General features: G+C 48.2%; 1 protein-coding gene across 3 annotated transcripts; it reads right to left on the reverse strand.

Moving 5' to 3' along the window:
* Positions 1 to 1,093: 1,093 nt before the first annotated feature.
* Positions 1,094 to 24,363, reverse strand: MPP1 (MAGUK p55 scaffold protein 1; the record flags this gene model as incomplete). Of its 3 annotated transcripts, none has more annotated exons than XM_079726869.1 (12): positions 1,094 to 1,765; positions 2,632 to 2,706; positions 2,957 to 3,159; positions 4,613 to 4,693; positions 5,654 to 5,734; positions 6,435 to 6,541; positions 6,970 to 7,166; positions 8,646 to 8,714; positions 11,590 to 11,675; positions 13,305 to 13,383; positions 13,614 to 13,706; positions 24,262 to 24,363. In XM_079726869.1, 12 exons carry the CDS (start codon positions 24,361 to 24,363, stop codon positions 1,589 to 1,591), a joined length of 1,350 nt encoding a protein of 449 aa, XP_079582995.1. In that variant the 3' UTR covers positions 1,094 to 1,588. The 3 variants fall into 3 exon arrangements, with proteins under 3 accessions (XP_079582995.1, XP_079582996.1, XP_079582994.1); XM_079726870.1 differs by having other exon boundaries at positions 6,970 to 7,106; positions 13,563 to 13,706; XM_079726868.1 differs by having other exon boundaries at positions 13,563 to 13,706.
* Positions 24,364 to 25,438: the final 1,075 nt, after the last annotated feature.

The following is a 25,438-nucleotide window of genomic DNA, read 5'->3' on the forward strand; positions in this document are numbered from 1 at the left end:
TGTTGATCTCAAACTAGGAGGACAGAAAATATATTTTGATTAAAAATGTAGGGACCTTTATGTCCTAGTTGAAATTTGATGCTTTTCCTTTATGTTTGGTTACTTTTCTTTCTCTGGTTGTGTGTCTTGTTACATTTCCCTTTGGGCCTGTCATCTGGCGTGAGATCAGATACTCTGAAATCTTCATCAAGACACTGATAAGAGGGGATTCATCACAAATTAAGTGATTTCCAAACTATTTGAGAGGAGAAAGTTTCTCAGTATCACGTGGTGGGTGTGCAGGGCAGGAGGTGCCAGTGCCTGTGTCTGTTGACAGCCCTTAAGTATCTGCAGACACATCTGGGCGCAAACTCGACGACGGGAGCCACTGAAGCTTTTGCTTGTGCTGGAGGCCAGGTGAGTGACAGGAGAGGGCGCAGTGGTGGAGGATGTTTAGGAATCTGAAGGCCTTGGTGAGAGGTCTAGAGCGGTTTGTGGGGACGTACGCCTCCGGGAAGTTCAGTGTCCGCGGTGGGTTCCCATCTGGGGTGAGATGCTCTGGGGTGCTTGTCTACATGGGCGCTAGCTTCAGGAGACCTGCGGTGTGAGTTTTGAGGGCACAGCTGCATCTTAGTTCTTTGGGGGTTAATGTGACTCTCAGCTGTGTGAACAAGGGAGCAGAGTATTTCGTTCTGGACACATTAGTTTAAACCTGGGCAGCAAGTCTGGGTGCTCTGAAAACCATGTTGAGAATAGAAGAGAAAGCTAAAAGGAGTGGTTATTAGGCCAATGCAAGTGGAGGCAAAGGGCTTCAGAGCACTCTCCCCACTGGAGCAGAAACCGGACGGTCCCCTTACACCTTTGCTCCCAAAGTGTTTTTACATGTTACACACACGTATGTGTTCACATGCACATGCCCGGCCCAGCACACAGGCACCAGCCACATGCACGTAGGCTTTTAGCCTGACTGACCTCTAGTCTTAAGGTCATCACAAGCCTGAGGGAGACTTGTGAACCCAGCAGAGGCATCTGGTGTTGGTACCATCCTCCAGCAGCTGCTCCCAGAGGCTTGGGGCACAGGTGGAAACCCAGAGAGTTAAAAGGTACAAGGTCATTGGCATTTTAACACAGCAACACTTTTATTGCTTTTGAGGGTTTCACTAGAGCAGACCTCATCCTATTGCACAGCCGTTTCATTTTGGCAGTTTAGAAAGTTGCAGTTAAAAATGCTTTCTTCAAAGCAAAGACAAATGAAATGCCCAGTGTGATTGTAGGTAAAGGAGTGCAGGCTTCAGAGGGACAGGGTCCATTGTTTTTCCTCCCCACATGTACCATCTTTGATCAGCAGCTGCGTTTGGATAGTACTTCGGACCCCAATTTCCAGAGATCCTTTTGAAATCCTGATCCATGGGGCCCCATCTATCAGGGAAGTCAGAGCCCAGCCCTTCAGAAACCTAAACAAGATGGATACCCACTGGTCATGAGGATAGTTGCAGAGAGCTGGAAGCTGACACAGAGCTAGCTGGGGTGATCCTGTTTGTCTTTAAGTAAGGGGAATGGAGTTCCTAAGGCTCGACGGGCCCACAGTCGTTCCCCCTGTTCTGCAAGCTTAGTAAACCCAGGAGACAGGCACCCACTGCGGAGAACTGCATGCCCTGTCAAAGGCTTCTTGCAGTTTCTTAAGGGTTTCATCGACGCTGTTATTGACCAGTGAGAGGTCAAAGTAGTGAGCATACTGGCTGCGGATGGCCTCGGAGTCCTTCTGCAGCTGCTGCAGGGCTTCCGTCTGTGGAGGAGACAGAGAAAGAGGGAGGGAGGGGGAGAGAGGGCACCATGGATGGAGCAGGGATCCACCCGTCTGCACCCCAGCACCACCGATTCCAGTAAAACACAAGTACAGTGAGATTGTTTCCCCTCCAGCAGATTCACTGAAGCTGAAAGTGCATAACGTGCTCCTGGCACAGGGACACCCTCTCTCCACATTTCCAACACAATCCTGCTTGGAATCGCTCCTACACATATATTTGCACGTGTCAAACGCCGTACGCACAGGGCCATCGACTGTCGTATTACTTATAATAAGTTTTAAACCTAAATAGCCATCAAGAAGGCAATGAGGAAACTAAATGAGTCTCTGCTACATCCACACGGTGGGAGACCACACAGCTACTGAGAAAGACGCAGGGAGGTCCCCACACGTTCAGTGCAAAGCAAAGCACCTGCAGGGTGGGTTTGGGGCAGCTCAGCTCTGGGGAGCGGGGAGGCCTTTCAACATGGGCCTGGCCTCCTTCCCGCCCCTCCCCGCACAGCACGCACCACGTGGGCCCAAGGCCGCCTCTGTTCTTCACAGTCCCTGCCCTGCCCCCAGATGCCCCTCTTAAGCCCGTGTTGTACCAGTGTCAGGATCTGCTCTTCTGGAAAAATGGCCTGGCTGGTGCATTAACAAGTGTCTGCTGAACAGACAGGACAGGCACACGTGCTCTGGCCCCTGGCTGGGCGGGAAGGGGACAGCAGCAGGCAGGGTTAGGTTTAGGGTCGGGAAGCTGAGCTCTGCCGGCGCTCTGGCCAACGATCCGGACCGATGCCCGGTCCTCGTGGGCCTGGAGAGCGGCCCCGCCCCCCCCCCACCCAGCACAGACCCTTCAGCCCCACCTGAGTGCCCTGGTCAGTGGGTGCGATGAACACAATGAAGGGTGAAAGTTCTGCCGTCCGAACAATCTTCAGGGTCTGGAAAAAGGGAGTGGAGGAAGAAGAGAGGGGGAGAAAAGGCGTTAGCTGTCATGACGGACCTTTGCGATCAGCATCTTCAGGCCTCGCCAATCCCCACACTGTCTCCAGCATTCCTGGTCCTGCTCTTCTTCCTCCAGGTGATCCCAGTGAAAGCTCGTGGCACAGATCTGCGCTTGCTGGAGGGTCCCATGGGCTGTGCTCTTCAGCACCCTTTTCCCATCCACTCCTGCCTTCCGTGCCTACCCACCTGGGGCTCAATGTCAAGGATGGCGATCTTGTCCTGCTTGTGAATCTGGTGCACTGTTTCAAATTTGGTGCCAAACATGTTGCCCTGGTAGCTGCCAAACTCCAAGAACTCGTTGGCAGAGATGCTCCGCGTCATCTCCTCTGTGGAGATGAAGTGGTACTCCTTCCCGTCTTCTTCACTCTTCTTGGCCGGCCGTGTCGTATCTGTGCATGAGAACCCAAATCCCTGAGCAACTCAGGGCCTCCTTGGCTCCCGAGGGCTCGGACGCTGGCGTCGCCACCGCCACCCCAGCTGCGTTTAGCGCAGGGAGTTTACCAGAGAGGTGGCTCACACAGGACCCTGAGGGGCTGACTCGGACCAGGAAGGCCCCCGTCTGCCCAGAACACATTCAACTGTCAAGAGCCAGAGCCCAGTGGAGCAAGTTCGTACCATCCTCCTCCCTTCATGAAGGAGCATCTCAAACACCAACCCCAGGGACACAGAAGCTCCGAAATGAAGAAATGACAGCTGAAAATATTTTAGAAACAGATCTCCAGGCTACAGTCAGGATTTCTGGGAAGTACACTGAAAGGCTCCTTTTCGTTGTTTGGAAAGAAGAGTACTTTTGTTTGCTTTAAACTCACACTGTTAAATGCTGGAATGTCCTTAAGTCACAACGTTTACGATTACTCGTGTAAGTGATCCTCTGAGTAAAACGTGCTACAGATGCTGTAGCTTGAGACGCGACCCCCTGGTCTCCTGCGTCATCCTCTGGTCTGTCTCAATGGGCACCTTCTCCTCAATCCACAACTGCCGCACGTCTTTCTTTCCATCTTATAAAACGATGACTCTTCTTTGACCTGAGTTATCCTCACCTCTTACCCTTTCTAACTCACTTCTCATTCTAACTTATTGAATGATGGAACTGTCGTGGTTATTTCTACCTCCAAAGCCTTCTGCTTTCTGACCCCAGTGTGTCACTCTGTCCTCAAAGGCAAAACGGAGAAGCAAGGAATAAAAAAAAATACTAATAACAGGTTTAAAATCCAGTTTTCTACACAGATTCGCTCCTGGGAATGGAACTGATCTAAGCGTCTGCCTGACTGCTGGCCCGACCCTTCTCCTACAACAGCTGCTGGGGTTAGGTGGGCCTTAACTGAGCGCTACTTTGAGAAAACATTTCATGACAGTTGGTGGCTGTCCTGTAATTTCCTTAGCCACTCAATGGACCGGGAGAGAGCTCTCAGAGTGATTTAGGCATATGAGAAAGTGTTTATAATATAAATTAAAATGAAAAAAAGTAACATAAGTTTTTATAACATATTATTTGCTTAATCTTTTGAAGCAGTATAAAAATGTTGACCGCTGCTTCTCTTATGTAGACAAACAGCACAGCTACATTTTTAATGGGAGCAACTATGGGCACAAATTTGTATCTTTCCAAATTGGCTTTTCTTTTTATAATCAAACACTTTTTTAAAAAAAATCACAAAGGAGGGACTTCCCTGGCGGTCCGGTGGTTAGGACTCAGCGCTCTCACTGCTGGGGCCTGGGTGCCATCCCTGGTCAGGGAACTAAGACCTTGCAAGCTGCGCGGTGCAGCTGAAGAAAAAAAAATCACAAAGGAAAAGACAGATGACCACGGTATCGTGTCCTCGAGGCCCCCGAGCTACTCACACGGGGCGGGGTACGCGAACTTGTCCGGGCTCTGGCTGAGCAGGGCGCTCTTGATGTGGCTGCGGCCCACGCCGCTGGCTCCTGCACAGACAGAGGAGATAAAGGCTTCCATTTCTTGCCCCAGACACAAAGGTGGGGCTAGGAAGAGGAATGGGATAGGGGTTTTCATCTCTCAGACCCCGAGATGAGCCACAGGTCAAAGCGAGTTGCGTGGCTTCTGGGCTGGTGTCAGGAGGACCGGGGGCTCCAGGCCCTGGGGTCCCAGTTAGGATTCCAAAGAGAACTGGCGTTTCCACAGAGGAGGCAGCTACCACGTGGCATTTTCTGTTTAATTTTGAAGTATATTTGCCTTACTGGACTCTCCAAAATGAATGGAACTGACTTTTACTGGAAATTTAAACAGAACCCTCATACAGGTCCTCTAAGCAACTCATGTTTTCACTCTAAAGATGGGGAGGACCCAGAAGCATAGGCCTGGAGCACCCCTACTGCCGCCAGACGGACAGACAACCTAAAAGAGTTCGTTGCTGAAAACCATGTGAGGTTCACCCTCTGCTGTAACGTGAACCCAGGGGAGTCCCGGTAAGGACTCAGAAAGCTCCTTACATCTGCTCCGCGTGGAGGACCCAAGACACCTGCCTTCTCGTTTCCTTTTCTTCCTCACTGCCCTTGTTTTTTGTTGTTGTTGTTGTTTGTTTTGTTTTTTTTTTTTTTTTTTTTTTTTTTTTTTTTTTTTTTTGTGGTATGCGGGCCTCTCACTGTTGTGGCCTCTCCCGTTGCGGAGCACAGGCTCCGGACGCGCAGGCTCAGCAGCCATGGCTCACGGGCCCAGCCGCTCCGCGGCATATGGGATCCTCCCAGACCGGGGCACGAACCCGTATCCCCTGCATCGGCAGGCGGACTCTCAACCACTGCGCCACCAGGGAGGCCCCTGTTTTGTTTTTTTGAGAGAGGGAGTGAGGGAGGTTACGTACTGCAGGCAGGGAAATAAGAACAGAAATGCAGAAATGTACTCTAAGTGGCAAAGCAATGAGAAGATACCGATGAGCACCAGGGTCTTCCTCTTGAACGCAGGGAGCCGAACAACTTCCTCGTAAGAAACAACATCCAACTGATCAAAAACTAGAGACAAAGAAAAGCAAGCCGTGTTCATGCCAGAGCCGGGCACACAGCGAAGGCTGCGACCGGCTATACCGGCTCGGACACCATCAGGGACAACCTGGATCGTGGATGCCCTTCTTTGGGGTCTATTTTTTGGTTTTCCCAACCCCCGCACCATCTAAACTCAGCACGGCTGTTGGTCAGTTCTCTGGACTCGAGTTTTCTCTAATCTTTTGGCCCCCACCCTCTCCACTTCTTCTCCACAGTTCGTTACCTGACGCGCCCGTCATCTCCCCTTATCTCCGGCTCGCGCTGCTGTCCCTTCCTCTCTGCCACCAGCGATGCTCCGGCCACACCTGCCTCACTGGAGGCCCCTGACATAGCTTTCAGGCCCTGTGCTTTGCTCCTGTCTTTCTCTAGAATGCTCCCGGCAGGAAGGAGGCATTCAATAAATAGTAGCTCAGTTGTAGATTATTCTTCACTTGCTATCTACAATCCGCTCAAACGTATTTATAATGTTCATATATTTCCAACCGTGGCAGCTAAGGGACAAAGTCTGAATTAGTTCTAAGGAAAACAGGCCACTGTCTGGGGCTGCTCAGACCCTGCAGTTGGCCATACTGATGGCACTGATGTACTGAGAAAGGTCTGGAAGGCTGTTGGGTTGGCTCCCTGGGGGTGAGAACGATGTGCCGGGCAGCGGGGAGGCCGGGGAGCGTACTTGCGCTGTGCTTGGCCAGGTACTTGTCTTTGTACTTTTTCTTCTTCCCGAAGGGACTGCAGCTCGGAGCCTCACTCGGAGCAGACTGAGCCCCGCTCGCCACTCGCCTGGAGGGAAGAGATGACCGAGGACATTGGTGGCTTCTCGGTGTAAAAGCCCCGGGGTCATTCGCCTGTGCCGTCCCTTCTACACAAAACCCCCAGACCCATCTGCCTCCTGCCCTTTGTGTCATCCCAGACCCCGTCCTCCTCCGGCAGAGAAAGAGGGGGCTGCAGTCCCAACGCGGGCTTAGGGACCTAAAGCTTAGGGAAAGCATTTGTGGCAACACAGATCCACGGATGAAGGAAGAGCCAGTCAGCCTCCTTCACCCATAAGGGCCAGTCAGGCTCATCAAGGCATCGTTGCCCCCACCGCCCATTCTTCCAGGAAAACCGGAAGGTTGGCCCGGTTGAGAAACAGAAACTATACACAGGATGACAGATTTCGGTAGCTGAGCAGCCCTGGTGGCCATGGGTCCCCGCCACTGGCAGCTCACCACTCCTGCAGCTCGGGGGAGGGGATCAGGCCCGCCGACTCCTGGGAGGAGCCTTCCACCCGTCCCTGCCACCAGTTGCTGTCATCCTTGTTGATGATCTGGATGATGTCCCCGGTGACGAACTTCAGCCCCGCCTCCTTGCAAGGGATCAGGTTGTCCTTTTTGGGATCATAGTCAAACTGTGCTCTCATGAACATCTGAAAAAGAAGGCTACTATCTGAAATGCACTGTTTCCTTGTGAATGTGCCCAAAGTCCTGACCCCACGATCTACTTCTACACAGAAGCTTGTCAGTTACAATACGTGGATACACGTGCTCACCATAGCATTAGCTATTAGAGTGAAATATTAGAAACAATCTGATTTTCCAAGAATGGGGAATTAATTAAATACGGCCATCTACAGAATATATTACCATGCAACTATAAAAATCAATTTGTAGAAGAATATTTAATGTCCTGGGAAAATGCTGCTGATATAACATTAAATGAGAATATCATTAAATAAAAACAATACCTAGTATGCTTGAAATTTTAAGAGTATTTCTTTATACATAGAAAAAAAAAGACCGGAAGAAGCTATATCAGAATTTAATACCAGTAACCTCTGCTAGGAAGATTAGGGGTAAAAATCCAACCCAAAGAAAGAAAGAAATAATAAAGAGCAGAAACCAGTGAAACACAAAATAGAGTTGAAAGGATCAAGAAAGGCAACATTGGTTCTTTGAAGATTCATGAAATTAAGGCTGATTAACAAACTAGAGAAGACACCATTTCCCAGTAGAGAGCACAATGTAACAGCACTATCACAACGGCCAAGATGAAGGAAAAAAAACCCAGATAATTCTAAGTGCTAGTGAGCACGTGGAAGAGCTGGGACTTGCAGCTGCGAATGGAAAACCTTGGAAAGTAGTTCGGCAACATCATGAAAGATGCACACAGCCTACAGCTCGTCAGAAATGCCCCGAGACTCAGGTACAAAAAGGTGCATGGCAGCACTAAGTTTTGTAAGAACTAAAAAGCTGGAATCACAGAAGGCCCTCCAGAGCATAGTCATACAACAAATGAATAAGAAGGAATCAGCTGTTGCTACAGCACAGACTTCACACCGAGTGAACAAAATGAGACACTAAAGGATTCATACTGTGTGAGTCAATTTACACAAATTTCAAAAAGGGGCAAAACTCGTCTCTGGAGTTAGAAGTCAGGGTTGGCGGGACTGGAAATGGGCATGGAGACTCTTACGGTGCTGGTCACATGGGAGTGTTCAGTTTGTGAAAATTCATCTAGTTTCACATTTATGATTTGTGTCCTTTATTGTATATGTGCCCATATATACCAAACCTTCAATTTAAAACAAGTTTTTTTTAAAAAGAAAATTATACCATCATACGATAAGTGACCTGTGACAGAAACTTTGGAGTTATTTTTTTAAAACTTCCTTCTTCCACATTTATCTGTCAGGGTCCCGCAGCCCCAGTGAGCTGCAAAGGGCCAGTCATGCCCGCGGTCAGAGAAACGCCTGCCGGTTTGTAGCACATGTTAGTTTGGTTCAGAGAGTACCAGGCAGCTATGCTTGTTGAGATATTTACAATCACATCATTTCAATCAAGTTCAAAGAATACACACTGGGCCCGAATCCTGCCATCATCACAACAGAGAAAATGGTGCCACCTACCTGCAGTGCAGGAAGCCGATTTTGCTGGTTGGGAATTACTTTTAATGAGATCATTCCTTTGGTTTCTTTCTATTAAAAAAGAAAGGTGAAATAAAATTGTCATGTAAAACGAACCGGGGTGACTGGGGGTTTTCATTAAGTCATTTTTCCCCTCCCAAAGTCCTGGGCATTTTTTTTTCCAATAGCCATCTTTACTGTACACTTTGAAATCTTGTAGCACAATGCTTCCTCCAAGACAGAAGTGTCATGTGCCCCATAAAGCAGCATAACAACATGGGGACACACAAAGAATAACGAACAAAGGCTAATGGTTTTCCCTCCTCCGCGCGGTCGACCCCCAAGAGGTCCCCAGAAGTACTTAAAATGAACCCTGGCACACAAATATCCACACATTTCTCCACACCAATAAAGGGCCAGTCATGTGTCTAAATATTTACACACATATTCATACATGTGTACTTTTGCTGTTTCTTTTTAACAAAAATGGGATTATACTATATGCATTACTCTATGACCTGCTTCCAGGTTGATACATGAAGACCTCACTCACTCTGTCTCATGGCTCTGCCGCATCCCTTGCTCAGCCACCATCCCCATCACTGGGTGTGTCCACTGTTGCCAGGTTTTTTTTATTACAATCTGCTGCAGTAGACACCCTTTAACGCGTGTCCTTATATATTTGCATTTGATTTATACAGAATACAACCCCATGATGGAAATGCAGAGGCAAAGGATAAAAACAATTTTATAGCTATCCTCAAATTACTTCTCTAAAAAACTATAAAAATTCCACTCTCACCAGGAGTACATGAGATTCCCTTTCCCCTGAAATTCTTGCCAGAATTACATGTTAACGTTCGTTTTAAATTTCTGCCAATCTGATGGGTGGAAATTATTTCATGGTTGCTTTATTTTGTAATTTTATTACCATAACCAAAATTGAGCACTTTTCAAGAGCTCATTGGCTATATGCTTTTCCTTCTTATATCTTTGCCCAGTTGTCTATTTGGTTGTTTGTCTTGTGAAAGCCCAGAGTCCTAACCACTGGACAGCCAGGGAACTCCCTAGTTATTTGTCTTTTTATACAAAGTTTAGAAGCACTTTAAATATTAGAGTTGTTAACTGTCTACCTATTATATGCACAACAAGTATTTCTCCAAGTGTATTGTTCATGGTAACTTTTGCCACGACACAAATTACCTTCTACATAGTTGATTTTATTTACATAAATCAAAAAGAAGCACAAATGTTGAATGTTCACATACTTGAAACGGTTTTTATGCAAGACAAAGGGATACAGCTGTGCCATCGGCTCAGAGAAAACACATGCATCACGTTCTATTGAGAAGCAACCATTAGGCCAAACTGCTCCTCGTGTTGGTGACCATGAAACGATCCAGCCAGTGTCCCGGTGGGAAACAGGTGGCCCGCTCCAGAGGGTGGGAAGATGCTGAATGAAGGGTCTGGGGCATGTGGTCCGACACTGTTTGCAATTGGTGGATATGTCTTGTAAGAGTCGAATTTTCATCTACCTGTTCTCCCTGCAGTGTTTTCTTTTCTAGTCTTTTCTTTGTGGAAGGAACTGGGTCGTTGGTCCTATAGAGTTTCTCTTAGGTGGGTTACGCCTACTTCAGAGTTATATTTTACAAACCCCTTCACCCTCCACATTCATTTACCAAGGTCCTGTCTGTTCTATTTCTGGTTGTTTGACTGTTTCTTTTCTTCTGCTTGTTTTGGGTTTCATTTGTTCTCCTTCTTCTAGTTTCTGTGGGTAGAAGCTGAGGCTGTTGACTGAAACCTTTCTCGTTTTATAATCCAGGCATTTCCACCTTGGTCCGAGTTCAGTGGCATTCCACAAAATCTGATACACTGTGCTTTCATTTCTATTCATTTAAAGACAGTTTCTAATTTGCCTTGTGATTTCTCCTATGGCCTGTGACTTCTTTAGAAGTGTGTTAACTTCCAACTATTTAGGGATTTCCAGGTATCTTTCTGTTTTTTATTTCTAATTTCATTTCATTGTGGGTGGACAGTGCATTTTTGTATGGTTTGAGTCCTTTAAACCTGTTGAGGCTTGTCATGCGGCAGGGTACACAGTCTATCCTGCAGAATGTGGCAGTCCTGGCAGTGTTTGCTTCAAGTATTTTGAATCCTCTGTCATCAGGTACATGAATATTTAGGATGTGAGTCATTTCAAGAAGCAGGGTAAATCTGGTCCCTGTTATTTCATCTGGGTCAGAAGTGAGGTCTATCCTTAAACAGCCATGCTTCAGAACTCTCTAAGGGTTCAGTTTCCTCAGTTCTGGTTCAAATTAAACTTTTCCCTAAGTTGCTATTTTCTGCTTCATTCCCTGGCTGGTACCCTGGCATCTCCTTGCTGAGGGCCTGAGGGGTGCTTCCTACCGGCTGTGACCAATTACACCCAACTACCCCATGTGTTTTTTCCTGCTTTGGTTACAGGAAGGGTCTCTGCTGTGTTCAGGGGTGGACAGGGATGGTGAAGAATGTGGAGAGGCAAACACCCAGCACAATGCCTGGCACAACTGCATGTAAAGAGCACATTCAACGTTTCACCTATTATAGCCCAGTTGTTCTCTGTAACAAATCTATGACATAAGAACAGCAATTACTACCACCTTCATTTTACAGATGACCTAGAGAAGTGAATTCACCTGCTCCAAATCACAGGGCTGGAATAAAGGAGAGCGGGATTCAGAGCTGCCATTGCAGTCTAATGCTCTTTCTAGACAGACACTCTGGGTCTTTTGCCTTGTTTTAGAAGTTTACTAAACGAAGACAGAGCTGTCATTTCTTGCACAGAATAAAGATTAGCAGTGGTAAGAGGCCCTTCAATGAGGTATAAACACTTTCACAGAAAAATGAGGTACACAGACACCAATGTGGATCGATGCTTCATGCAGACAAGGGCATAGTGAATACCCACCATTGCCTTCTGCAGCTGATCTACTGAGTGATTAGTCACGTTCGTGCCGTTGATTTCTAGGATCTCATCTCCGACGTGAAGGGAGCCTACCAACAAAAGAACAAACGTTCAGACGAAAGAGGTGTCAACAGATGTCAAAACGCCACAGAAAATAAACCATGATCTAGAGCATGTTGTACAATAGACTGTAGAACACACAGGGTTGAAACCATTCGACCATGACAGACGGGAATGTTCTGTTCGTGGCCTTCAGGGACCTAGCAAGACAAGCACTCGACGGTTTAAGATTATGTCATCCTCCTTGACCTCAGGACTCCAACTGCAAAATAAAAGCACTTGGTCCTGAAAGTGTCCTGGAACTAGAGTCCCCCTGAAGTCAGGGGGCTATGACACAGCTGAACACAATCCAAGGAACAAGAAAGCTCGATGTTTCTCTGTTGTTTAGCTAAGACCTCCAAATGCTACCAAGTGGTAAAGTTAATCACTGTTTAGATTCTATGTGAAGAATGGGTATCAATACTTGTGTTACCCTTGATACACAGAAAAGCATATTACTAAATGACACATCTGCAAATTGACGGCAGCTTCACATGGAGATACAACAGTTACTTGTAATTATTTGTTGATGTCTATTTTCTCAGTTTATTGTTTTTCTTTTCTTCTTTTTCTTTTATTTTTGGCCGTGCCATGTGGCTTGTGGGATCTTAGCTCCCCGACTAGGGATGGAACCCGCACCCTCGGCAGTGAAAGTGCCGAGTCCTAACCACTGGACCGCCAGGGAATTCCCTATTTTCTCAGTTTAACTGATAGCCTCAGGAGGTAGAGATGGTCTGTTTTCTTCACTGCTATGTGTTCACAGTCTAATGCAAGGGGTTGCATATAGTAGTTGCTCAAATGTTAACTAACTGCAAAAGTATTGGCGTAAATAAGTGTATAAGAATGCTCAGAGGGAGCGACAGTCATTACGGTACAAAAAACCTCTCGGCACACACACACAAATGCTCCTTTTTTTTGTTTTGCGGTACGCGGGCCTTTCACTGTTGTGGCCTCTCCTGTTGCGAAGCACAGGCTCTGGACGCGCAGGCTCGGCGGCCATGGCTCACGGGCCCAGCCGCTCCGCGGCATGTGGGATCTTCCTGGACTGGGGCACGAACCCGTGTCCCCTGCATCGGCAGGCGGACTCTCAACCACTGCGCCACCAGGGAAGCCCGGGTTCTTCCTTTTAAGGACTCTCATGAGAGGGTAGATATAAAGGCAGATCATTCAAAATAGTTGTGTTATTGCAGAGGGGACGAAGTATTGTGGTAGCTTAGATGGCTGAGCTACTGGCCAGGAGCACATCACTAGAGCTTTGTAGAGATGGTGAACAGTAAAAATAAACAAGATCACCTCCTAGGAAGATGGCAGCAATCAGTGCCAATCTTTTTTTTTTGCGGTACGTGGGCCTCTCACTGTTGTGGCCTCTCCCGTTGCGGAGCACAGGCTCTGGACGCGCAGGCTCAGCGGCCATGGCTCACGGGCCCAGCCGCTCCGCGGCATGTGGGATCTTCCCGGACCGGGGCACGAACCCGTGTCCCCTGCATCGGCAGGCGGACTCTCAACCACTGAGCCACCAGGGAAGCCCCATGCTCCCTATTTTGAACACTATAAGCTTCGTGCCCCTCAGCCCTGAACAGGGAGCAAAGGATGAATCACTGAAAAAAACAGGCCTGTACCTTGTCTGTGAATCATGCCGCCATGGAGGATTCTGGCCACCGTGCAGGACTGCTTCTCATTCAGCTTCAGCGTGATTCCCTGGAAGACAGACAAGGGCACAGCAAGCTTAACTGCAAGCTCTTTCTGAGTTGATCTTTAAGACAACTTAAGGCAACTTCTTGGGAGAAATATTTTCTGTCTGCACACGAGGTGTCGTCAGTTGGCAGGGGCAAGAAGCCTGCCATGAGGGGCCTGGGGTGGTGAGGAAGAGGGCTTACCATGGGCTCCGCGGTGACCTTCTCGAACTGGATGAGCCGCACCTTCCGAGCCTCCTGGCCCTGGGCCCGGGCAGGGCTTCCCGGGGCAGCAGGCCCATTGGTGTACATGTCCTCCGTCACAGCGCTCAGCTGGGGTGACACAGTCTGTCGGGTCAAAACAGCAGAGAAATGTATGAAGCAAGCAGCCGTCAGGTCGTTGTTGCGCATCTAAAACCCCAAAGGCTCAGCAAACCGACGCTTATCTCCTAAGGCTGGTGGCCAGTTGCATTAGACTTGATGTGAAGCGTTATTTATCCAAGTGGCTACCCCTGCCATCAGCCCGAGACGACACATCAACTGTAACCCCTTGACCCCGACTATGAAGACAACAAAGCTGGACGGATTACACTCTAGGAAGATGTTTTTAGTATAAATCTGAAGTAATTTAAGGCCCGTGGCCTTGGCAGGAGGGAAGACAGAGGGATGGATCTTGTAATCCATGGTGTTGGGTCAACCCCGCACAGGCCAAGGGCATGTTGGTCCCCACATCACTTTATATACAGAACCAGTTCCAAACGTGAAAGGTAAGACAACCAAGCTTTGAGAAGAAAGCAGAATACATCTTCAAAACCTGGGAGGAGGCAGAAAACTGTAAAAAAACGAAAACTAAAACTACAAATACTTTAAAGTTAAGAATATCTGTTCGTGGAGAAACTCCACTGAGTCAGGCAAAGGTTTAGTAGACACAGACAGCAATAATCAAAAACCATACAATTGACGTCATCAAAACTAAACACTTCTCACCAAAACGCTCAGCCTGAGAGTACAAAGACTTATACCTAGAACATGGAAAGAATTCTTCTCACTCAATAACAGGATGATGAGCAATGAAAAGATGGACAAAACGTCTGAACAGACTCTTCACTAAAAAGGCCTATGAAGAGCCAACATCACCGGGATACCACTCCGCGGCCACTAGGGAGCCTACAGTGAAAAGGACAGACATTGCCGTGGGAATGCTAAACGGCGCAGCCCCGTGGAAAAGGGTGTGGCGATTTCTTATATCAAGTTAAGCATACATTGACCCTATGCCCTGGCAACCCTACTCCTAGGTGTTCACCCACAGAAAGGCTTGCACACAGAAGTTCACAGCAGCTTTATTCACTATAGCTGAAAAGTCCCCCTGCAGGAGGAGGCCATTCATGAGGTTTTAGAACAAGCAAAACTACAATAAAAAAAATTTAAGACACTGGTTGCCTCTCATAGGATGGGAAGGGGTAGGCTGGGTAAGGGCATGACAGACCTTCTGGACTGGTGATGTTCCAAACTGTGACCAGGGTTGCATTGCACAGGTGTATGCGTTTGTTAAAACTCATCCAGTGCATTTCACTGTATGTAAATTTAACCACAAAATTAAAAAAAGAACCATAAAGAAATACTGAACCCTAGCCGATGATATGCATGCTGAAGCTTTTAGGGGTGAAGTGTTCTGATCTTTGCAACTTATTTTGAAGTGCAAAACAAACAAAAAAAGGTGAATGGATGGTTTTGGGATAGATATGTGATAAAGCAAACATGGCAAAATGTTAATGGTAGAATCTAGGAGGTATGGCTAATGGAAGTTACTATAAAATTGTTTCATCTTTTCAGTGAGATTGAAAATTTTCAGATAAAACATTGGAAGGGAATGGCACTAAGACAGTGAAAAGGCCATGGAGCAGGAACTGGAACCCTCGTGTGGTGTCCTGCTGTGGATGGACTTTGGGGTGCTTCCAAGTTTGGGTTTTGAAGAACAGTGTCGCTCTGAGACCACATGCCAACGAGAACAAGTGGCTGCTGCACAATATGAATAAATCTCCTTGAAATGCTCCTTCTCCTGATACAACAGTCCATCAAAAACAATATGCAGAAGGAAGAAGCCCGACCCTGGTTTATGTAAGGTTTGAGCTGAAAATGGATTGTGGCTGCAATCCAGCCACACCTGGGGGTGCCCCTCAGAGACCGTGGGGAGGGAAGATCTTCCCAATGGCTGGAGCCGTGAGCAGGACATCTCATCAGCCCCTTGGTGGCAAAGGCGAAACGGGAATATCCCCAGGTGGGAACAGCTAGACCTATCTGTCTGTCTACAGAATGAGGGAAGTACTGACAGAGAGAAACTGCCTTGTGTAGCAACTAGAACTTCGAAAACCTCACATGACATTGAGTTACACGGCACTGCTATTAAAGCGGAATTGTCTAACAAAGGGCTATATTTAGAAAAGTGACTTATGAGACCTGGGAGCCCAGAACCACACAGAACTTCAAGGTCGTCTACAGTAGGTAAGCCATTAACACAGTTACCACTGCATCTGTGCGTGGGCATCCTGGCACACAGACACCATGTAGCCCTGATAAGGAGGTTCAGAGCTTAATCTGGAAGACATATTAAGTGGAAAAAAAAAGAGTGAGGAAAGGTATGTTATCATCAGCGTAAACAGTGAAAGGTAAGGATATCTTCATATTTGCTTGTAAATGCATCATCTCTGGAAAGAGACATGAACAACAGAGGGGAACTGGGAGACTAGAGAAGGAGGTGAGAAGTAAATTGTATTCGTTTCATTTCAAATTAATTTCTAAACAGGCAAATGAAAGCCTATTATTCCTAAAGCCCTACAAAGTACAACACTTCTATTCTGGCAAGATAGAATTTTCCTAAGTGATTGTGATTTAGGTTCAAGTTGGCAGCCTAAGTACTTGCGTGTAGCCTGGACCCTGTTTAAATGAGACCAAAGGGGGGAGGGTAAATAGAAACCCACAGACAAAAAACAGGAAGTCATCAGGGATGAGAGATTTCAAAAATTTTTCCAGAAGACAGCAGAGCCTGGAACATGCACATACAAGGAACTGGCCGGCGCACAACGGGCTGGGGCTCGGACTTCTGAGAAAATAGCTCTGGAAAAGCTGCCCACCCAACCTACAGCTCCACTTTCAAGGCAGGAAGAAGGAAGAAGGGCCAGGCCAGTGGCATCTGTCCCAGAACTTCCCCAATGGATATCTGCTCATGTCTCATCAGCCAGAACTGCAGAACACAGCGTGGCCATCCCAGGCTGCAAAAGGGGCTGAGAAAATAAGAACTGAGTTGGGCATCCTGCCATCCCAAACAAGATCAGGGAGAGGCAGGATCAGCAAGAAGTGGAACAAAGGTGTTGGGTCAGCAACCGGTCATAATAATACAAAAACCTTTACTAACTTTCCCTCTTTACAATCTACCTACAGCAAGTCACGAAACAACATTAAGGTCCACACACACATGACAGAAAAGAGATGAAGGGAAGGGCTACCGATCCTATGAGTACAGTGAGAGGGAAAGTTGATGAAGGAATGAATGTAGAATTTAAAGTTCTGCTTTATTTTCTTTCGTTTAGTAACAATCAGAAGACCCGTCCCTGTGGAACCTGCCCCCCTGCAGATGGGCACACGCTCTCTAGCTCACTCTCCACTGCACCCTGGGAGGAAAGCTAAGCATGAGCTGTGGATCCTCCTGCATCTGGGATGTTATTTTTTACCCACAAGTGGCTTCACTCACCCGATCCCTGCAGGTTACATGAAAAAAGTACCTCTGGACGACGTGTAATCTATGTGATGTAAAGGCACAGGCCCTTGAACAGCTAAGACAATTTTGAAAAGGAAGACAGTAGAAGGAATCAGTCTACATGGTTTCAAGATTTATATGGTTACAAATAATCAAGGCAGTGTGGTCTGGCAGAGGGACAGACACAAAGGTCAATGGAACAGAAGAGAGAGCCCAGAAATAGAGCCACACAGATACGTCCAGTTGATTTTGACAAGGTGCAAAGGCAATTCAACGGAGGAAGGGTAGTCTTTTCAACAAATGATGCTGCAGCAATTGGACACCCATAGGCAAAAAAAGAAACACTGAACTAGACCTTTAAAATGGATCATGGACTTAAATGTAAAACTACAAAACTTTTTAGAAATAAACATAGGAGACAGTCATCAGGGTTTAGGACTAGACAAGAGTTCTTATACTTGGCACCAACAGCAGTATCCATAAAAGGAAAAACTGATAAAGTGGACCTCTTAAAAATGAAAAACTTTACCCCTGTGACAGCCTGTGTGAAGATGATGAAAAGACAAGATGTGGACTGAGAGAAAACATTCACAAACCCCACATCCAATGAAAACTTCTAACATCTAGAGTACATAAAGAATGCTCCATATGCAACAATAAAAATAATCTAATTAGAAAACGGGCAGAAGACATGAACAGGTATTTCAGTAAAGAGGATATGTAAGGAAGGATGGCAAATGGTGTTCAATGTCATTAGCTACCAGGGAGAAATGCAGATTAAAACCATAATGAAATACCACTACACACCTATCAGAATAGCTAAGATAAAAATCGGTGACAAGACTAAATGCTGGTGAGGATGCAAAGAAACTGAATCTCTCATCCATGGCTGGTGGGAATGTAAAGTGTTACAGCCATTTGGGAAGAGAGTTGGGAACTTTCTTAAAAAACTAAATGACTACTTTACAAAGAGAGTTGGGAACTTTCTTAAAAAACTAAATGACTACTTTACAACCCAGCAATGGCACAAGACAACAGTCTGTGCAAAATGTGTACATGAAGGTTCATAACAGCTTTATTCGTAGTAACTCAAACCTGGAGACAAGGAGAACAGCCTATAATAGGCGAGCAGTTCAACAGGCTGTGGTCGATCCATACCTCGGGACACTTCCCAGCAATAACAAATTGCATACAATATGGTTCCAGTTATATAACATTCTAGAGATGGCAAAATTATAGAGGAGGAGAACAGATTAGTGGTTGCCAAGGGGACACGGGGAGATGTGACTATAAAGGGGTGGCACCAGGGAGGTCTCTGTGCTGATGGAACAGTTCCATATCTTGATTGTGGTGGTGGTTACATATATTCAGACATGTGACAAAATGGCACAGAACTACACTCACATGTCATACCAATGTCAAGTCCATGGTTTTGACGGGGTACTATTTTTGAGCTTGTAGTAGACAGAGGTGAAGTTATTGCATAAAAGAGCTAGCAAAATGGCTGGCAAGTTGCACCTGTTTGCAACCGAAGAGCTATAACTAAGAGAGCACAGCACCAAAGAACGGACAGAGGCAACAACCAATCCTTGAGACATCTGCAGGGTACAGGATCAGTTTCCAGACTCTGGGATGGGTAAGTAAGAGGCCACAACACACAGTGACCAAATAGTTCCTCAAAGCATTGCCCATGGCGACCTGGAACCATGTGGTTAAAACTCTTCAAAGCTAGGTAGCTATTGCACAGACCCATTTAAAGAGAATGAGATCAAACAGCTCTCTAAGTAGACTCAAGAAAACCGGAGGAAAAGCAGCGTCAAGTTGGAAGGAAGAATTCTTTCTCTCAAATTAAGCATCTGTAGTATTTGTATATTTTTACCATGCACATGTATTAAGAGATTGAATGTATAGAGTGAGGAATTCAAGGATTGCTGACTGAATGACTGCTGTGAATAGACAAAGAGCTCAAATCTCAAATTTCTGGCCTCAAAGCATGAAATAAAACTTAGGACTTTCCTTGATCCTGACTTACAAATCTTTTTTCACTAGTAGTTGTGGGGCTGAGAAAGCTGAAAACCAAACTCAGAAATTAATCCTATGGATTTATCAGCATCTACCATTTATCTGTGTCAGTAACCAAAGCAGGTACTGATGGCCATAAAATCTGAAAACATAGATCAGATTATTTTATCATGTGCTGTAAAGTGCCATCAATAAACCATTTATGATGATTCACCTGTGTTTCGAGACGCGCTGGGCCCGTCTACAAGGACAGATTCGAAAGTCTCAGTCCACGGAAGACAAAGTGACCTTTGCAAGGGGCCAACGCCTACGTGATTGTGTACCTGGAACAGGCAGATAAAGCGGTGCCCTCCCCTCATCACCTTCTCATTTGGCTCCATGACACAGATTGCTTTTAACACATCAGCCTTTAAATTAAGGACTCAGCACCCAGGAAAGTTCAAGACTTGCTATCTGAAAGGCTGGTCTTCCAAATGTGCTTATTCATCAAGACGTCCCCCTTCGGGATGACTCAGAGCCACTATCATGCTCACCCAGAAGCTGCAAATGATGAGTAAGATAAACGGAACCCTCCGACGTGGCGACCAAAGAACCAACTAGCAACAGTGAGGCTTCCCTGACTGCTCAGCAAGAGGGGGCCAGCCTCTCCTCAACAGCACCTGACATGCAGGAAACTCCCTCAACCAGCCCCCTGCACCCCTCGCCACAGACAATCCCAGGAGCAGGGCTAGACAGACAGACAGATGCACACGGATCCAAGGTGCTTCCTTGACCCCAGCCGTGGGTCCGAGACCACACCAAGGGCAGGAAACGTCCACAGAGTTCAGCTTTGAAGAAATGGGAAGGTTACCTGCCTGCCACTCAGGGTAACTAACGTGTCCAGGTTGACGACTTAGACTGCAGTCTGTCCCCTGTCCCATCTGTCCATCCGTCCACTGGCCACGTGCCGGGCACCTGTTCTGCCCCTGAACTGGTCTAACTTTTCTTGCTTCCATAGCTGGTAATACATTCATTCCAACGTGCTGCAAATATTTCGTTTGTTTACTTTGTCACCCCAAAGCTGAGCCGTTTTTCAGTCCTTACAGCCCCACGACCACCAAGTGATGCTGAACGATGCGGCCAAAGGTACTAGATGGCATTTTGCAGAGTTCACTTCACAACCTTGAGACCAGCCTTCATCCCCGCCACCCCAGCAGGACGGGGGCAGCTCTGCAGCCTCTCGGCCTTTAATCACACACACTGCTGGGGTGGCAACGCCTGTGCGCTGAAACCCCCTTTGGAGGAAACATCTGCAGCGGGTTCAAAGGGCAGAGGCAGTGGCTCAAAGGAAGTTGGGATTAAAAAAGAGATGAAAAACAAACTTGGCAGCGGGTGGCTTTCCCACCCAAACAGTCGGATTAAGAGCCGGTGACAGTGAACGGAGGAAAGAACAAACATTTGTTCAGCCTACTGTTAGGCTTTTTGCCAACTGTTTCCATGTGGAGACTTAGAAGAAGGCCCAGGCCAAGAAGGCAAGTGATTGCCGCAGACGGCAGGCAAGGTCAGCCTCCACTTTGGGAAAGAAAACAAGAAAAACGATGAGAAAACCAAGAGGGCTCAAGGTACCCGAAACAGCTGAGCACTGTTTCACCACAAATGACAAGAGCCGGGGAAAAGAGGTGGGGAAAGAGGGGCACCTCAGAGCCAGAATTTTCTGGCAAGTGACTTTTGAGCAAAAACCTATACAGTCGACCCTTGAGCATGACAGGTTTGAGCTGCATGGGTCCACTGACACACGGATTTTCCCCATAGTAAACACTGCAGTGCTACACGATCCGTGCTTGGTGGCCTCCATGGATGGGAATCGTGGTCACAGAGCAGCTGTTCCAGCGGCAACTGCGTATGTACTTTGCTCATGTGTATTTCTCTATGGGAAGGAAAAACGGAAAAGTGAAGACTCAGAAAAGAAAATGTCACGTTACAAAAGTTGTATTCTGGTTCCCCAATTCAGAGCTTTTCTTCCCGTTTCCCATCCGTGGGGTCACCTCCCCTCCTTTTTTAGCAACAGTGAAAGATTTGAGCAACTCACTGCTTACGGGAAAAAAATCTCTGCAGTCAATGAAATGTCAACTGATTTCATCTCCCTTGCCCCAGGGGACATTTGTCAGTGTCTCAAGACCCCCGTCAACCCTGAATATCCCCTGCCTGGAGCGCTATTCGCCAGTGATATCCTGGCCCATGCACAACAGGTGATGCTGCATCTCCCCGCCCAGGAGCCCACAGACAGCTCTTCTGAGTGGAAACTCACCTGCAGCCTGACATTTCTTAGGTCATTTCCCATGTGGGACAGGCCCAAGTGAACTTTCAGGGACTTTCAACGTATTGCTTCAGGTCATGGGAGAAGGGCTACTTCAAACAGAACTGAAGAGAAAAGTAGGAATTTTACAACCAATCTTATGTGCACTAAGGGATTGCAAAAAAGATCAAGGTCAGAGAGAGCTCATAAAATGTTTCTCCAAGGAAGGAAACATGTACTTAAATATGGCAGACAGGCCATATCAAACCTACTGCAAAATTATATTCTGACAATACTTTTTTTTTTTTGCGGTACGCAGGCCTCTCACTGTTGTGGCCTCTCCCGCTGCGGAGCACAGGCTCCGGACGCGCAGGCTCAGCGGCCATGGCTCACGGGCCCAGCCGCTCTGCGGCATGTGGGATCCTCCCGGACCGGGGCACGAACCCGTGTCCCCTGCATCGGCAGGCGGACTCTCAACCACAGCGCCACCAGGGAAGCCCGATGATACTTTTTCAATACCAAATGTGGACTATAATCAGAGGTGAAACTTTGGGTTTCCAGTCTTTAGAACTTTTATAAAAAGCAATCTCCCTAAATGAAGCCTTTGGCAACATGAGTTTATGAACTCTTTTAAAGCCAACAACTTCCTTACAACTTTTCTTGGTTCTTGCTAGGACAGCAAAACATGCTACTGCTGCTGGACAGGCGTTACGTCAGGTCAACATCACCGCAACCCTCTAAGCAGGTCCATTTTACAGAGAAGAGAAATCAAAGGCACAGGGAACCTGGGCAGCAAGGGGGAGGCAGAGCCCAGTGTTGGCAGCAGAGACTGCTAGGAGCCCCAGAGGGAAGGTGAACCTCTGGAAATAAGAATCAGCAGGTTCGTGGGGTCAGGCCACCTTCCATCGTGTGGAGGTTCTTCTTCCAGTGTCCACAGCTTGGCAGATCTGGATGCTTTTCATTCAGTGCTTTACCAAGTTTTCTTATTTCATCTTCAAATCCTTTCATACACTCAAGCAAACTGACTAAGCAATAGACTGTATCTGGTTTTGCAGGATCAACTCACAGCTCCACAAAAACTGCTATTTATTCAGAGGGCAGTGAAAGGGCCTCTTCTCAAAACCGGAAAAGACTTCTCCAGCCTCCCCACCAGGAGCAGACGGGTCTACACAGGGTCTGGGCAGTGAGATACAGGTGACACTCAGGTTGTGCTAAGTGAAAAGAGCCAGAAAGAAAAGCCTGCATATGGTTGGAGTCCATTTATAAGACAGTCTGAAAAAGGCAAAGTGGTAGTGTTTTCCAGAAGTTGCCAGGGTGGCTTCCGGGTTTCCGGGGAAATGAACCTAAAGGACCATCGGGGAACTTTCTGGAGTGATACAAATGTTCTACGTTATGATTACGGTGACGGCCACATGATGGGATGCATCTGTCAAATGTCATTGAACTGCACAATCAAATTCGTGAATTAGATGTACGCTAAGTAAACCTCAATAAAGTTGCCAAAAGAAAATTTAATAAAGAGAGGTGTTGTTTTGGGGGGGGTGAGTTAAGGCTCAGCCAAGTGAGCTGATTGTGGGGAAGAAAAAAAATCCCATGTCCAGACTTATGAGGAACCAAGTAGTTTTAGAGCCTGATCCCCTCCTAGGGTACATGCTGCTGCATAACTTCCAATTTTGTCTTGTCAGCTGAATAACCAATGTCTTCCCCACGGGTTCATCCTGATTTGCAATGACAGTCAGGTGTGAATGTGGAGACCTGAGCTGATGCCACCCAGCCCAGAGTCCACAGCTCTACAGTCTGCTTCACTTTGTGGATCTTCAGTTTCCTCATCTGTGAAAGTGGATGGCTATGCTGAATCACATGTTCACCTCTTAAGTCACTTATTAATTCAGCAAACATTTCTGAGGGCCCACTTACCAGGCATTTAAAATGTAAAAAGTGAGTGTGAAACAGCCCTGCCCTGGAAGATCTTGTAGTCTAGGAAAAAGATTCACACTGTGAGTTCTGAGGCTGAGTTATCAAAGGCAAGATAGCTTCTGCCTGGCCCTCTCTCTCTGTCTGTGTGTCTCCGTGGACATCCTTTCTCGGAACCTGGTCACCGCGTTGTGAGAAGGCCAGGGGACATGGAAGGGCTGCTGGCCGGTGCTGGCTGATGGCTGACAATGGGACAGAGCGTCAGCCTTCAGATGAGTGAGTGAGCGAGCATCCTGGTGGCCGTGCCCTTGTGGGAGAGACCCTGAGTGACAACCTTACCTTGCTGGGTCCTCACCACACCCAGAAGTATGAGAGATAACAAGAAAATGATCAACCCTGCCCTCTGGGCATCTTTGAGGATCGAGGTGATGAGCTATTTATGGGCCATCATAGGAATCTGGGGGGCAGAGTTACCTGTGAGATGACTGCCCACAAACAGACACAGGGGTCCACCCATCTGCACCCCAGCACCAGGGGCCCTGCCTAAATGCACAGGGACGGTGAGTGAGCACTTCGGGGCCAGCGCTGGCTTTTACAACCCTTTCTGCTGACACAACCACCAAGCAGTCCTACTCTCGGATCTGTTCCTCACAGTCTTTCTGTGACCCTGACTTCCGTCCACGAAGAAGTTTCCCTTGACCTTAATCAGCTCTCGGTCGAGGCCGCGGCCTCTCCCGATTCTCGCCTAGAGGCGCTACTGGGGGCCACCAGCCACCGCGTCCGGAGTCCCGCCCGAACCCCGCCGCCCGCTGCGGCCTCCACCCCGGGGGCAGGACCCCTAAGGGCAGGGCGGCGGGCGGGGAGGGACCGCGGCCGGAGGCGCGGCCTAGAGACGAGGACCGGCCCGCATCCCGCGCCGGGCCCCGGGGGCAGCTCACCTCAGGCCGGCTGCGCTTCTGCAGCAAGTGCTCCAGGTAGAGGTCGGAGAGCGCCGTGCGCATGGCACCCCCGCTCTCGCCCTCGCTCGCCTTCAGCGTCATCTTGCGGGACCTGGGACGCCGGGCGCCGGGACGCGGGGACGCGGGGACGCGGGGCCGGGCAGAGCCTGGAGCGGCAGGGCCCCGGGCCTGCGGCGCGGAGGCGGCAGAGGCGGCGAACGCGACTGGGAAGCGCGGCACGGCTGGTCAGTCACCACCCCGCAGGCTGTGCGCCGACAGCGCGGGGGAGGAGCTCCGCCCACGCCCCACCCTCGCCGCGCCCCTGCCCCCGCCCCCCGCCTGCCCCCGCCCCCTGGGCCCCGAGGGCCCCCGGCGCTGCGCACCTGAGGGCCGGAAGGAGGCGCTGCTCCCGCCGAGACCCCTGCGGCTGAATCCCAGAGGGGTCATAGGAAAAAGCACACCTCTCCCAAACCACAGAGGACCCCCAGCCTGGGGCGGGTTGAGCGCTCGACCTACACCCGGGCCGAATTGGTGGGGATGGCAGGGGAGCATCCGAGGGCTGCGACGGCCGCCCCTCGGACTCCAGGCTCCACCCATAAACTGATGTGGGCACAGGACGTTGAGAAAAGGCCTTTTAAGGCTTCTGTGCTGCTGTTATTTGTCTTAGGCTACATCTCCTACTGTTAATGCCACACAAAAAATTGAGGGATCAGTGGAAGCGAAGAGAGCCAACATTCCTTCCGAATCCTAGAGCAGAATTCCTTATACCCTAACACCTTCGTGGCGTTAAAACAGCAGCCTAAAGGACGACAGACTTTCTGAACAAAACAAACATTTCCTGTGCTTACAGAGCTCAGGGCTGTCCACGATCTGTACACACCTTTACCTGATAAACACCTGGCCCCTTGACCCCAAGGGAGTAACCTCGCAGTATTATAAGCAGTTCATTACTCTATGTAATCTTATTTGGACCTTCCAGTACCTCATAGACAAGAAGGGCAAATCCAGGGGCAAGAGTTCGCAGCCAGATCATCCAGTTTTCTCTGCTAAGAGGCTGAGCTCATGTGATTGCTGGTTCCCTTCCCCAAGATTACCCTGAATGAACTATAGAAGGCTGAGGTACACACACACACACACACACACACACACACACACACAGGCAGAGACAGAGACACAG

This window comes from Hyperoodon ampullatus, assembly GCF_949752795.1.
Source record: "Hyperoodon ampullatus genome assembly, chromosome: X".
Lineage (NCBI taxonomy): Eukaryota > Metazoa > Chordata > Mammalia > Artiodactyla > Ziphiidae > Hyperoodon > Hyperoodon ampullatus.